Consider the following 16,063-nt stretch of genomic DNA (forward strand, 5'->3'; position numbering starts at 1 on the left):
TGCCACGGAAGGCTGTGAACTCCAGCTCTGACGCATCCTAACTGCTTTGCTCATACTTTTTTCACATGGCTGGAATTCTCTGCCTTACTGCCTCTCTCTCAAATGTACTGCCCGCTTTTAAGGCCTATCTCATGTACCACCACCTTTGTTAAACTTTTCTCAAATCTCTGAGCCAGAAATTATCTTCTTTTATACTGGAGACTTCCCTACCTCTGTGCATTTCAGGTGCTTGTGTACCTGTTGTATTTCACAAACTCATCAGCGTTTCCCAGCCTGTGGTCCACAGTTTGAGGAGTTACCTCGTTGAGTCTGATGATCCATAGACCCATATGCTTGTATACGTCTGTCATCCTGGGATGTGGAGGCAGATGTTACCCATGACATTTTAAATTAGAAAAGGCTCCTCATATTTTAAACTGTGGGACATACTGTGCAGATTATAATCAAGATCATAACTTACTCATCTTTCTCTCTGTTGCTGTATCTTAACACTGTTTCTTGCCTAAAGTGGGTACTCTCTAAGTGTTGACTGGCCACCTGTGAGGTTGGTTCAGTGGATAGCTGACAGTAAGATAGCTTTTGGAAGCCTCTTTATGCTAGATACCCCCATCCTTTCCTGGTGAGGAAGTCTTGATTTACCTGAAATCTTACTGTTTTTCAATAAAGGTTTACTTTTCAATGTTTGTAAATGAAGCCTAATTCAAACTAAACTGCATCATTGCCAGATTTGCTTACATTTCTCGTGTACTTAGAGACAGTGAGCCTTCTGAGAACACCATTGTTAATTAACTGTCAGTGATGGAAAACAGAGGCTCCTAGACATGGATGAAGCCAAAAACAAACAAACAAACAAGATTTCTTTCACTTATGGCATTTTGATGTTTCAAAAGTAGGCACCCACAGTTCCGTGTTTTAGTTTCATTTTGATAATACTTTATTTTCTAAATATTTTTGTCTAAATTAAACAGTGACTCTTATTTTCCAACAAATCTTCCCTGGAGATGTTAAATGCACTTTACCAGACTTAGTCATTTTAATACTATGATTAAAAATTGTTTAGAAAGTAAAGAACAAAAAGAGACACGTGGGGATGAAGAAAGAACACTGGACTGGAAGTGAGGAAAACTGGGTCCTCACTCTATTTCTAAATATTGTATTCTTCGAGTTTCTTCACCTCCTTTGGCCTCAGGGTTTTTTTTAATGCATCTGGTAAAGGGAGGCAGGGTGATAATCCTAAAGGCTCTCCCAACTTTCAGTTTTCTACAGAATCACTGAGAGAAAAATAATTCAAAGATTATTCATTAGGCATCCACCGTGAACCACGCACTTGCTATAGTCGTGCACCTCATAATGGTGCTTCAGTCGGTGATGGACCATGTGTACGACCGTGGTCCCGTAAGATTAGTACCATACAGCCTAGGTGCATCGGAGGCCATACCGTCTGGGTTCGTGTAAGTCCACTCTGATGTTCACACAATGACAGAATCAGCTAACAACGCATTTCTTGGAGTATATCCCCATCGTTAAGTGACACATGACTTTATTCACTGGGGAGACCCGTGGAATAAAAACGTGATTCTGCTCTCAAGAAGCTTACTGTCGTTTGAGCAGATAAAGTTACCAGTATGATCTAGTTCACACACAGAGACACTGTCCCCTGAACCAGCCCCACTGAGTGTGCGGTCCCCTCTCTAAAGTGGCAGCATGCCTCCTTGTGGGGCAGGAAAAAGGCCAAATCGAGGTGACAGTACTTTACAAACTTTAAAGTACCATGAGTCTAGGAATATGATGAGATGTTTTACAGTTTTATTTCTGCTCTCATCTGTCTCGTTAAACTGCTCTTTCCAAGGTTAACCAGAAACTTCACAGTAGCCCAATTTTTTTTAATCAGTTTTGACTTCTCTGCAATAGCTGGTGCTGGGACCTAGCTTCTCTTCCCAGCTCTCTGCGTCCCTAACTTCTGTGAAACTTGAACCTCCCAGAATTCTGCTTCAGCGAGGGGATGGCTATCTCTGACTTCCCCACTCTCTGCATTGTGCAATGCCTTATAGGAAGTGGAAAAGGCTAGTTGCTAGTCTGGCCCAGTGTCTCTGTATGTAACATTTGTGACCTGGCCCCAAATGTATGTAGCATTTAAAATATGGTAAGTCATTATAGTGTTCTGTTCACTCTCATTGCCATTTCTATTAACTATAGCACGCATTGTCCAAATCAGCACACATTTCAGCGTCTGCTGTGTGCGAGATGCTGTGAAAGGCTTATTAACTTAACATTTTTCATGCCTCTCTCACATAAACTATGAGTTCTTGGAGGACAAGTTCTTTTACTACTTCTTTTAAGACTTGACACAATGTTTTGATACACGGAAGGTATTTAATACATCTTTTTAAAATAAGGAAGAAAACAAATATGAGGGTGATGAGCATCTAGTCTTCATAGTATCTTCCTTTCCTAGAAAGTAACCCACAGATTAGAAAATATTTTCCATTTTAAAAAATACGTATGCTCACATGAGATACCACTTCACACCTACTTGGATGGCTCCAGTCAAACAGACAGAGAAAAATAATCACAGGTGTTGGCCAGGATAGGAGAAATTAGAACATTCATCCATTGCTGGTGGGAGTGTCAAATGGTGCAGCCACTTTGGAAAAGTCTGGCAATTCCTTGAAACATTAAACATAAAGCTATCACACAACCCAGCAGTTCTGTTCCTAGGTACATATCCAAGAGAAATGAAAACACGTGTCCACACAAAAATTTGTATATGAATATTCATAGCAACGTTATTCCTAATAGCCAGAAAGTAAAAACAACCCAAATGTCCATGAGCTGAAGAATCGAGCGATCAAATGTGGGTATATCCATACAGCGGAATATTATTTGGCAGCAAAGGAATGAATATGTATTGATAGATGCTGTGACATGGATGAACCTTGAACACATTTTGCTAAATGAAAGAAGCCAGTCACAAAAGACGACATGATATATGATTCCACTTATATGAAAGGTCCAGAGTAGACAAATCCATAGAGACAGAAAATAAGTTACTGTTTGCCTAGAGCTGGGAGGCAGCAGTTGGGGCGGGGTGTGACTACTGATGGATACAGAGTTTCTTTCTGGTGTGATGAAAATGTTCTAAAATTAGATAGTGGCAATGGTTACACAACTCTGTGAATATACTAAACCATTGAATTATACATTTAATTGGGCGAGTTTTAGAGTGTATGAGTGACATTTCAATAAAGATGTTAAAATGCAACACACACACAATGCAATGTGATATCTCCTGGATTGGATCCTAGAACAGAAAAGAACATTAGTGGAAAAACTAATGAAATCTAAATAAAGTCGGGAGTTTAGTTAATAGTAACGTTCCAGAGTTGGTTTTTAGTATTGACGAATGTACCATGGTTATGTAAGATGTTAACATAGAGGAAACTGATGAGGGCAGGGTATGTGAGAACTCTAAACTATCTTTGTAACTTTTCTGTCAACCTCAAGTTATTACAAAATGAAAAGTATATCTAAATAAATTTTTAAAAAACAAGAAGTAATACGTAATCATGAAAGAAAATTTGAGAAACTACAGAAAAATTAAAATGGGTATTGGTTGTCTCTTTATGATCATTTGAGCGTAACCACTCAATAAAAAATTGAATCAAAGCACAATTTTTTTGCCACATAGATGTGATCACATCAAGAGATTTTTGGCTGTCACTGTGTTTAAAGGTTTTAATACTGAATACTATAAAAAGCACCATGAGCATCTGCTTCTTGTTGGTCTTTCTTGCTTCCCAAGTCCCACGGGGGCAGCACGGAGGGGTGCAGGTGGATGCTGTGTCACAGCTGACAAACCCCAGCCTTAGGAAATCTGAATTTTTATAACGGGCAGTAAGCCTGCCTGACCTTTGCTTTCGACTGAGACGTTATCTGTGTCTCACTGGATGGTGAACAGACCGGCCCTTTGCTTCAGAAGGAAACAATATCTCTATCTTCCAAGGCTGTTTGATATACAGACATTCTTGAAAAGATAGTCCAGAGCAAAAGGATACTCAGTGCCTTTGTTCACAAGCCATGCAGAAGAAGTAGAGACCCATGGAGAATTGTCTCCCAACACTGATACGTTCTCATTGCTGTTATTCAGAAATCAATGTATTCAGTTAGAGATTTGATTTAATTTTAATTTCATTCTTTCAGTAAGTATTTATATCTATTTTAAATAACAAATATTTTAAATAAATTTTTTATTTTCAATATTACTGTATATTATATTACATATTATTTTGCAAAATGTGCAACTCACTTTTTTTAACACACAAATGCCAAAAATGACGTGAAAAATGTAGTCTGTTAGTCCCTTACATATTGCAGGCAAAGGATGTCCAGTTTACTCATTGGCCGTAGAATAATATGTGTGGTATTGAGCAGATGATGAGAAATATTCTAAAATATGGAATTTTAGCAAAGTTTCCTAAAATGTTGCCTGGAAAGGTGTTGAAGGTCATGGAAGGAAAGAGCCAGGTCATGATAATTCAGAGCAGTTCAACATTCTTCACTGTTGTTAAAGGATCTCCTAAGCTTTTTTATTTCTGTTAACTATTTAAATTTGTTGCTGTGTTCATGCGGCCTCTTCCTATTTCAGGAAAAAAAAGGAAAACAATTTTTTTCTCTTCCAACTTCAAAATGCAGTTTTCTGTTGAAGAATAGTAATTCTGGACTCTTGCTTTTACTGTTAGCAGAAAAACTTGTATTCACTGTAGGTGAAATTTGGCTCATTTCAAGTGAGATGCGGTTTACAGTAGAAATCCTTCTCTTCAGTGAATGAACTTTTTTTTTTAAGAAAATGTACTGTTTCAGTTCTTTGAAAGATATGGGTAGGATTTGTTAAAGTTACTGAATTTGAGGTTAGTTCCCTATTGCACACACTCAAATTACATTTTGAAGAGGATATTTTGCATATTCCTAGGGAACCTGCTAAAGATTCTTTTTCATTCAGGACCACTTTCAAATTTTCGATGTCGTTTCATAACACACCAGGAATTGAAACATTGATGGCCCCTGGGTCCTGCCTCCTCTCAGTCTCTGTAATGGTGAAATAGCTAAAAGGAGCAAGTGGTTTGGTGTTTGGTTCCATATGGTTCCAGGTTTGCATGTTTATTTGCTAGCGGTTTAATTCTTTGCATTTCTTTGAAAAACAGTTGTATTTGGACAAAATCTCAGAAGCTTTCTGCCTTATCCCTCTTAGTACATTCAATAAAACTATTGATCTTTATCATCAGTATAGTTTAGCGTCTTCTCACCAAAGTGATCAGAAATCTACCGGTAGGTACATACTATATTCTAGAGGTCATTAAATAAAATTGTCTTTGAGCATTACAAATATTCAATGACTTGCTGATTTGTTTAGATACTCCTACTTATATCGTTAGAACTACCACTAAGTATTTCAGTGTTAATGACACTAGAGGATTACAATATTAAGGTGTTTGGGAGTAGTGAAAACTAAAACATAGATTATACTTCTATTTTGGGGATTATTTTTCATCTTTATTGATATATAATTTACATACAATAAAATTCACCAATTTTAAGTTCACAATTGGATGAGTTTTGACCAATGTTTAAATCGTGTAATCACTGCCACACTCATGATGGGAATATTTCCATCCTTCCAGAGTTCTCTCCTGGCCCCTTGCAGTCAGCGTCTTCCTCCACTCCTTGTTAATCGCTAATATGCTTTTTTGTACTAGTTTTGCCTTTTCTAAAATATTATATAAATGGACAATGTAGTAGGTAGTCTTTTTTGTTTGGCTTTTTTCTTCTAACTTAGCCTAATGCTGCTGAGATTCACCTGTGTTGTTTCTGTCAGTAGTTCATTCCTTCTTATTGTGAGTCTTCTGCGTGGTGTGAATATACTACAATTTGTTTATTAATTTATCTGTTAATGGCAATCTGGGCTGTTTCCAGTTCAGGGCTATCATGAATTAAGCTGCAGTGGAAATTCCAATAACAGTCTTTGTGTGAAGATATGTTTTGATTTTTCTTGAGTACATACCCATCAGTGGGATTGCTGTGTTGTATGTAAGTGTATGTTTGACAGTATAGGAAACTGCTCAGCTGTTCTCTAAAGTGGCTGTACTGCTGTATCTCCCAGGAATGTATTGGTGTTCCACCTGCTCCACATCTTTGTCAACTCTTGATATTATCAGTCTTTAATTCTAGCCGTTCTAATGGGTGTGGACTGTTAGCTCCTTGTGGTTTTAGTTTACTTTCTCTTGATGATTACTGATGTTGGGCATCTTTTCCTCTTCTTATTGGCCATTCATATATCTTCTTTGATGAAATGTTTATTCAAGTCTTTTGCCCATTTAAAGAAACATGTTGTTTATCTTATTATGGCACTGTAAGAGTTTGTTGTTGTTTATTTATATTTTAATATTCTGGATACCAGTCCTTTAGCAGATAGATGTTTTGTAAATGTTTTCTCCCAGTCTGTTTTTTGCCTCTCCATTTTTCTAGCAATGCCTTCTAAGGAGCAAGTCGAGTTTATCAATTTTTTCATGCTTTTTTATGTGTGCTAAGAAGTCTTTGCCTCATCCAAGCTTATAAAAAAATATTCTCCTGTGTTTTCTTCTAGAATGTTTGTAGTTTAGCTTTAACATTTAGATATATTTTGAGTTCATTTTTAAAGAAGATATGAGGTTTGAGATTTCGGAGAGATTTATTTGTTTGTTTACATATGGACATCTGGTTATTGCATCATCATTTGTTCAAAAGACTTTTATTTTCCTCATTGGAATACCTTGGCATTTTTATTGAAAATCAGTAGGCCATTTGTGTGAAGGTCTGGTTGTGGATTCGCTCATTCTATTCATCTCTGTGTCTGTCTTTATATCAGTACCACACTGGCTTGATTAGTGTAGCTTTTATAGGAAGTCTTGAAATCGAGTAGTGATCAGTTGAGGAGAATTAACAACTTAACAGTATTGAGTTTTCTCATCTATGAACATGCTGTCTCTATTTACTTAAGCCTGTTTTAATTCTTCTCAGCAGTTTTGTAGTTTTTAGAGTATAAGTCTTGCTCATATTTTCTTAAATGTATGCCTGATTATTTTGTATTTCTTGATGCTGTTGTAAATGGTATTACTTTTTTTTTAAATTTTTAATTGTTCATTGCTAACATATAGAACTAGTAGTGGTTTTTTTGTATATTGACTTTGTATCCTGCAGCTTTGCTGAACTAATTCTAGAAGGCTTTTTATAGATTTCTTCAGATTTTCTATATAGACAATCATGCTATGAATAAAGAGACTTTTACTTCTTCCTTTCAAAGTGTACGCATTTTATTTCTTTTTCTGCTTTACTGCATTAGCTGTAACCTCCTGTACAATGTTGAATAAAAGTGATCAAAGTGGACATTCTTGCCTTGTTTTTGATCTCAGAGTGAAGTATGATGTTAACTGCAGGGCTTTTTTTTTTTCATAGATGCCTTTTATCATTTCAGAATTTCCTTTTTGTTCCCAGTGTTCCGTGAGTTTTATCATGAATAGATGTTGAATTTTGCCAGATTATTTTTTGTGTCTATTGATAATCATTAGTTTGTGAGGTTTTGTGGTCTGCTCATAAGTTGATTTTTCGAGTGTTAAACCACCCTTGCATTCCTGGGATGAACTTGGTAATGATAAGTTTATCCTTTTTTATATTGATGGATTCAGTTTCCTAAAATTTTGTTCAGGATTTTTGCATTTATGTTCCTGAGGGATATTGATTTAGAGTTTTCTTATAATGCTTCTTTCTAGTTTTGGTGTCAGGGTAATGCTGGGCTCATAAAATGAACTGGATATCATTCTCTCATCTTCAGTTTTCTATGAGTTTGTGTAGAATTGGTATTATTTCTTCCTTAAAAGTTTGATGGCGTTCACCACTGAAGCCATTTAGGCCTGGAGTTTTCCTTATAGGAAGATTTTAAACTATGACTTCAGTGTCTTTAATAGAATAAGGGTGTTCAGATTATCTGTATCTTCTTGAGTGAATTTTAGTAGTTTGTGTCTTTCATGCAGTGTTTCCATTTCATTTACCTTGTTGAATTTATTGCAATGAAATTGTTCATAATATTCCTTTATTATGCTTTCAGTGTCCACAGGATCTGTAATGATGTCCTTCTTTAATTCCTGATACTGGTAATTTGTAACTTTTGTTCTTGATCAGTCTAGCTAGAGTTTTATTGGTATCATGGATCTTTTCAAGGAACCAGCTTTTGGTTTTATTGATATTATTGTTTTCCTGGGTTTTTTTTTATTTCCTTGATTTCTGCTCTTTGTTTTCTTTATCCTATTTGCTTTGGGTTAATTGCTCTCTTTCTAAGTTCTTAAGGTGGAGGTCTAGATCATTGATTTGAGACCTTTCTTTTCTAATATAGGTACTTAATGTTATAAAGTTTGCTCTAAGCACTGTTTTAGCTGTATCTCACAAATCTTTACATGTGGAGTTTTTGTTTTTATTCAGTTCAAAATATTCTCTGGTATTTAACTAATATCTAATGCTTCCTTAAGATTTCCTCTTTGATTCGTTGATATTTTTAGAATTAAAAAAATTTTAATATGTGGGGTTTTTCCAGATACCTTTTTGGTTTTGGTTTCTAATTTGGTATTGTTGTGGTAAAAGAGCACACTTAGTATGACTTTTATCTCAAATTTGAGACGTTTTTTCTGCCACAGTTCCGTGTGCTCTTGAAAAGAGTGTGTGCTCTGCTGTTGTTGGGTGAAGTGTGCTGTATGTGTTGGTTAGATCAAATTGGTTAGTAATGTTTTTCAAGTTTTCTGTATCCTTACTTATTTTGTGTCTACTTATTTTATCAGAGAGGACTGTTGAAATCTCTAATGGTAATTTTAAAAATTATATTATTTTAAATTTAATGAAAGTAGAAGGTTATGATGTTAAGATGCTTGGGAGTTGTAAAGGCTAAATTTTTTAAAAATTTATTTTAGGAAGATATATTTGCTTCTTAGGATGCTTTAGAATCACATAGACTTGTATCCCATTGGTAGTCCTGACACTTATTACCTTAGCAGCCCCTCTGAGGCTGGTTATTCTCTGGGTAGAGATAATGCAGACTTCTTATAGCTATTGTGGGAATTAAATGAGATAATATGCATAGAATTCTTACCCTGATACCCAGCATATAGTAATTCTTGAATAAATAGGAGTTATTTTTGTATTTTTTTAAACTTAGAAACCAAGATATCAAATATGTATTTTAATATTTGATCCATTTCATCTGTTAACTTCTTTTTTTTTTATTTCACCTTTGGCCTGCACCATGGTCTTCCTCTTTGTCTATCTTTTTTCCTTTTGCTTTCATATGCCCAACTTTTGTTGGCAGTGTAGATTGCCTTGACTGTATTCTGAAAAGGTTTTTTTCTTGACGTAATTTTACCCACTTTGGAGTCAAGTATTAAAGAAAAAGGAGTGTTGATACAGTAGATAGACTTGCAACTGCCATAAAATCATCCCATATTACTCCACTGTCTGAAACGCAGTCTGTGTTCTTTTCCTTCAGATAAACCGAGAAAGCTGGTGTGCCATAGAGCCGTGCCCTGATGCAGCGTCTCTCTTGGCTCCTGCACGGAGCCCGGGTAAGCAGGTTTCCCAGCTCCCAGTCAGCTTGAAGAACTGACCCAAACTGTCCATTTCCTGGAGACACAGTCCCACTCTAACAGCAGATCATTTGACTGGAAATCTCCTTCCCTGGCGTGTTGTGCAGTAAATCAGAGGAAGGGGTGTCTGTGTGATTTGGGTTTGGAGGCATTTTGTCTCACAATTGAAAATGAGCCACATATATGTAATTACCTCAATTTCATTTTAGTAGTCTTCAGTGTGGCTTTATGATCTGTTAAGTCGTCTGTGAAGGCATGTGTGCTGTGCATATAGATATGATAAAGCTTTCTTAATCTGGCAAAACTATAAATATATATTAAGGATGAAACCTGTGCCTCTCCATTTGACTGCACGTTGAAATTATCTGGGGAGCTTTAAAAATATACCGATGCCTGGGTCTGACCCCCAGAGATTCTGATTTAATTGGGCTGGGGTGTGGCCTGGGCCCTTAGAATCTTTAAACGCTCCTTTGGTTAGTCTACTGTGTAGCCAAGATTGAGTTGAGAACCATAAACTTTGCAAGTATTGTCAGCAATTGAGTCTTTCCTTAAGCCCCCGTGAGGTATTGGTAACAACAGGTGAGGGTCAAATGCTCTCAAGATTTTGCTTGTTAATGACACAGCACCTGACTTGTGGTTAGTTAGGAGGCCCAGCTTTTTACCCAGGTTTAGCCACTAATTCACTGTGACGTAAGGGGTGTTCCCTGATGTCTGTGGGCTCTTGTCGTCCATCTCTAAGGCATGGCTCCATTTCCTCGGGGTGAGGGGGGTGCTGTCTGACATGGTGGGTAACTGTCCGTCCCTGTGCCCATTCTTGCAGCTGCTGTGTGGACCCCGGTATAATTTGCATTCTGGCCTACTTTACCCAACACCACCTCTGTTTACCCTCCCAGTTTTTACCGACCTGCTTTAAAGATGAGTGGGGCATCATTTGCTGCTCTTTAGAAACAGTTTAGCAGTGGATGTCCTGCAGTAGTATTAAATTTAAAGACAGATTGTTAAATCCTTTATCTCCAGAGAGCTTTCCTACTGATTCTCAACTGACTTTACTCCAAAGGAAGCATTGGAAACAGATCTGAAAATGTTTTTCTCCATTTTTGTCTCACATGGAGAAAGAGGTTAAAGGATATTGTTATGCTATAGTTTTGTTTAGGGTCTCCGCGTATTACAGGATTGACCCTGTTCACAGATTTAGCTGACACTTCCCCCATCCAGCCCCCTAGAATCTTCTACTTGAAAGTATACTACCTACTATGTTTTGGTTCCTTAAACTGTTTGGAGTTTTTCCTAAAAGTGTAATTACCCCCAACCACCTAAGAAGTGAAACTGTCTGGCGTGTAAAGGTTAAATGAGGTTGCTTCACAATTTGGATATTTACACAAAGTTTCTCCACATGCTGTAGTTTTTCTCATTTAAAGAAATGACTTTTGAATCCCTGAGCGTTTTCCCCAGGACATAATCTTGAATTTTGTTGGTTCCTTCCATACTCCAACCCCAAGTGTAACCACTTTGGTCTTTTTAGAGTGATTCTTTCTTTCTTTCTTTCTTTTTTTGCTGAGGAAGATTTGCCCTGAGCTAACATCTGTGCAAATCTTTCTCCACTTTATACGGGGGTCACTGCCATGGCATGGCTGATAAGTGGTGTAGGTCTGTGCCTGGGATCCAAATCCACAAACTCAGGCCCCTGAAGCAGAGCACACCAAACTTAAGCACTACACCATGGGGCCAGCCCCCTAGAGTGATTCTTTTTAAACCTTAATTTAACAAAATCCAAGCTCTGGATTATGCTTCTGTACTTCAGACCTAAGATTTCAATTTTAGGCATAATGTTTTTGTGAATTCTAGGTACTTTCAGTCTTGCAAGTTTCTTTCTTTTGCTTTATAAACACAGCTCAAGAGAGCAATCATGTTAGACCAAATAAGATACAAAGTGATTCTAAAAGATAGTATATTCTTTAATTCTGGATAAATATGAGATAGCATTATGATTAGCATGGTTCAGCAAAGCCTAGTGGGTGCTGTTGGTATGTTCCTCTCCTTCCTCAACTATAATTTGTTGCATATATGTAATTTTAAACCCACATGACCAGGCAGAGCCTTAAAAAATACACATTTTTCTTGCTTTTAAAGCACTAATGGCTCAGGGCCCAAAAGTTAGAGACAGATTTATATATGGGTCATAAAATGGCACTGGCCCACCTCAGGTAATATCCTTACGGTGGGATGCTTGTGGAATCACACACCATGGGTTAATGAAGCCATCATGTTTTTCTCAAACGCCTGCTGTGTGCTGAGGCACGGAGTCCTGGTTACTCCATGTATAAATCGTTTGTAACTGTCACTACAACTAGTTTAGGGAGGTGCTAATCATCCCATTTCACTGGTGTGGAAGTGAAGACTTAGAGGGGTTAACTTACTTCTTGCCTGGGCTCTTTCTGCTAATAAGTAGGCAGACCTAGATTTAAGCCACAGAGTCCAGCCCTGAGACCAGCACTCGTTGTTCTTTTTATGCTTTCGTGTGCTGCTCGGCATTATTCATCAGTAAGGGGCCACGTAGGAAGAAAGGAAGATTTCATTCACTTTGAAAATGTACCAATACGTGATGTAAAGTGTAATTAGTTTTGCCTCTAGGGCCCCCCCATCTGTGGGGGTTCCAGAAAGGCATCAGCTCCATTGCTCTCCCTTTCTCCTTGGTTTTACTCTTCCCTCCTCCTTAACTCAACAATCAACATTATATCACACAGCAGACTCTTTTCCCAAACTTGGTTTCGGGTCCCTTGTAGTGCTGGCTTGGGTTTATTTTCTGGGTGAGGTATTCCTCCCAGGGCTGGAGCTGGATCTGCCCTGTGAATTTTCCATTAGAATGTCTTGAGCTGGTTTGTTTTCCAGTCTGGAATTTGGACGTGGTCTGTTAGACTGCCAGCTGGACAGCCAGCAGCTCAGCATAGTTGCTGTGACAGCCCTTTCTTTTCTTGGCTAGCCCCCCGATTTTCCCCTCAACCACAGAATGGAGTTTTTGATTTTTCCAAGTGGGGAAAGGGGAAGAAGTAGAAAGATCACACCCACCAACTCCACCTAAGTTAGTGCATACTCTGAAATGTGAAAAAAACCCTCCAGAATACCCATGCTTTCCAGTCTTTTAAAGGCAGGGCTATTCCCATTGAACTACTAATATGCTCAGAAATACTTTGGACCAAGAATGAAATGGACTAATTTCTTTATTTTTCTTTAACTGAAACATTTTGTATTAATCTGTGAGCCCTGCCTCACTTCCTGTGGCATCTGTGTACTTCTGTGTTGGAATTCTCTCTTAAAATCCTCATTTCTGCTACGAGATTGTAAACTGCCCCCTGCACACACACGAACACTAAACGTCTCTTTTTATTTGGATCTGTCCCCAGACCTACTCAGATGCCTAACCAATAGAGAAGGTAATGTCATTGACAAGCAGTTCGTGACCTACACCAGTGCTGTGCCTTTCCGACCCTTCCTCTAAGATTCCTGGCTAGTCCAGAGCAAATAATTTATTAATGATCAGTTACTAGTTAATTTAGATAAGAGCAGCTTCCTCTTCTGATTATCTCTCCACGCTTATGTTCACACACGTATAGTTATTGTCCCAGCATAGACTTTGAGAATTAAAAGAGACACTGGGGGTTATCGAGTTCAATCTCCACTTCCCCATCCGTGTAGACATCTCTTCTGAAGCTTCTTGATGCACTCATCCAGCCTTTGCTTCTGCCTGTCTGGGGAGGTGACACTCGTTACTTTATGAGGCTGCCAGCCCATTGCCCAGAGCCCAGTTACGGTGTGGCTCTGTGGCCTCCACTCAGTCGGCTTTGTCTGCCTCTGGACAGCACAGAGCACATCTGCAGCTGTCCTCAGACACAGTCTTCAAGCTCATCTTGAAGCTGCATCTATCTCAAGTGTTTCTACTCTTGTGACCTCATTACCACGCATGCATTTTTGTTTATTGGTGTTTTAATTTAAACGTTATCTAGGAACAAACAATCCTGTGGGTGCGATCTAGCTGGCATATAGTGGCAAGACCGTCCCCATTTTGGATTTGGGTACACTGTCTGTTAATAGAGCCTAAAACTATTAGTGTTTTTTTTGTTTTGCCATCACTTTGTACTATCAGCTCCTCCTGAATGTGCTTTCAGCCACAAGCTCCAGGTAGAGGCCTCATGAACTGCTAGGGAGCCAGGTTATCCACTCTGTCCCTCATCACTTAGTGTCACCTGCAGATTTCATGAGCACACATGTATGTGTGTCTAAATCACACATAAAAATGCTGACAAGAGTGGAGATGCTTCACTCTTACCTTCAAAACTTCTAGAAGGAGGTTGATGTCTACCTACTAATTGACTTCTTTGGGTTCTTGGTTTTATCATGTGCAAATATTTTTAACTCTCTTGCTACCAGGTCACATGTCCCTTTTGTTTACAAAGTTAATAGGAGAGAATGGATTAAATACCTTGCTCATTTTAATATACTAAGTCTCTGGAATTCCTTCATGTGCCAATGTAATATTTCGTCAAGGCCACTTCCATCTGGTTCACCAGAGTCCCTATCCTAGTTATTGAACTGAAAACAGATTCTAGATAATACTTTTTTTCTCTTCAAGTACAGTATTCCCCCGATGTCAGATCTGGTTAAGGTAGGAGAAGTTAAGTAATTATATTTCTGTTATTACTCAGCAGAGCCAGTAAGTTTAACACACTGATACATTTATTAGCTATGCTCCCCTTTGTCTTTTGTCCCAGTATTTTGATAAAGTAACACGTTTCCAGAAAGAACTTAAATCTCAAAACAGAAATTATCCACAAACCCTATCACATACTTTCCTAGTAAGGACTTCTGATTTTGGTAGCAAAAGAAAAAAATTCTCTAACTACCAGGAGAAAAAGATTCCCATTTAAATACCTAAATGGTGGGATTTATGTGGAATTATGCCTTTACATCATCATTTTTATCTTCTTGTCCCTATGGTTTACATGGCAAAGTCCTGATTGTACTGTAATAACTGTGTCAACCTAGAGTTGGAGCACCAGAGCTGAAAGCTACTAATTTGACTGCGTCCTTTACAGCTTCTTAATGAGGGAAAGGAGTGGGGAAGGGAGGTTAGTTGGTGATTTAAAAGGCTGCTTGCTGGAATGGAAAGAAACTGAATTTTTTTTTAAGTATTGGTTGAATAAATTTTTTTTTCAGAATGTGAGAACTTCCTGGATGTTGGGCTGGGCAGAGAGTGTGCCTCAAAACAAGGTGTCCTTAAAAGACAATCCGGGAGTGATTCTGACCTCTTCCACTCACCCAGTGAAGAAGTGGACAGCATCATCTTCTCGAAGGTACTGTTTGGCTCAGTACGTGACTCCTGCCAGTAAGTTGTGATCCTGCTAGGCTTGCAGGGCTTCATTCCAGTTCTTATATGATCTCGGAGAAGTGTAAAAGTTCCCTTTTGAAGAAGGAAGCTCCAGGTTGCTGGGGGCTTAGAAAAGGCATTGGCCACTTTATTTTCCGTAGAATCATGGCTGGTTACATGCAGGTTAGGAAGCTCACATTGAAGCCTAAAGAAATGGACGTTCCTTTGGGGCGACTTAATTCAGATGATGGTGAATGCTTTTCAGTGGGCAGGAAGGGACCGCAGCTCAGACTGTGTGATGTCATGTGTATAAACTAACCACAGAGTCATTTTTGAATAATGTGTTTAGGCCTGAAGCTCACTGCTGAGCTTGTTGATGTCACCCTTCCTCATCTAGCCTGCCTAATTGGAACTTTCTAGATCTCTGCCAGGGAACCCAGGCTTTCTCCCTGGTGAAAAGGCAAGCCCATCCGCATGAATCACCTTGTGTTGTCATATAATTTGAGGCTCTCTAGGGGCTGGGGGTGTGGGATGCTTTGCCTTCTCTTGCTTCTGTTTGTGTCTGGTTGCAGCGAGTTCTGCTTTGTCTCCTAAGAGAGGGCTTTCCCACAGCAGGAGCAGCGAATAAGAGTTGTCACTTAAGCGCTGCAAGTGGTTGTCTTAACAGCGCGAGGGTAAAGGGGCAGAAGCACGCCGGCAGCCGTGATGGTACCTTTCTGAGGGTCAGAAGTGGTGGGAGCAGTCAGTTGTGTCAGTGGTGAACAGTTCTCCGAGACAGTGCGATGATGCTGTGTTTAAAGGCTCTGCTAGGAGGGGACGCTTACCGTTCTGGGATTCTGGTCTGGGGCATAGTTAAGCCCCTGTGAACATACCTCCAGCGCTTTGGTTTCGTTTCTGTCCAGCGGCTCTCATGTGCCCGTTTGGCCTTTGCTGACCCTTTGCCACCTTGTTCCTTGTCCTTCTGTTCACTGTCTTCCAGAGGTCCATGGAAAAATTCATGGAACGTCAGGATTCCTGTCCTTACTCATAGGCAGTTGACTCA

At 38.8% G+C, this 16,063-nt stretch overlaps 1 protein-coding gene across 9 annotated transcripts in view; it reads left to right on the forward strand.

Annotated features, from left to right (window-relative positions):
* AKAP13 (A-kinase anchoring protein 13) overlaps positions 1 to 16,063 on the forward strand; it is a 325,669-nt gene that overhangs the window by 223,677 nt on the left and 85,929 nt on the right. For all 9 annotated transcript variants that reach the window (XM_046653445.1, XM_046653447.1, XM_046653446.1 and 6 more), the window contains 2 exons: positions 9,563 to 9,638; positions 14,871 to 15,007. In XM_046653445.1, the coding sequence (XP_046509401.1) occupies positions 9,563 to 9,638; positions 14,871 to 15,007 (213 nt within the window). The remainder of the gene's footprint in view (positions 1 to 9,562; positions 9,639 to 14,870; positions 15,008 to 16,063) is intronic.

This window comes from Equus quagga, chromosome 2, assembly GCF_021613505.1.
Source record: "Equus quagga isolate Etosha38 chromosome 2, UCLA_HA_Equagga_1.0, whole genome shotgun sequence".
Taxonomy (NCBI): Eukaryota; Metazoa; Chordata; class Mammalia; order Perissodactyla; family Equidae; genus Equus; species Equus quagga.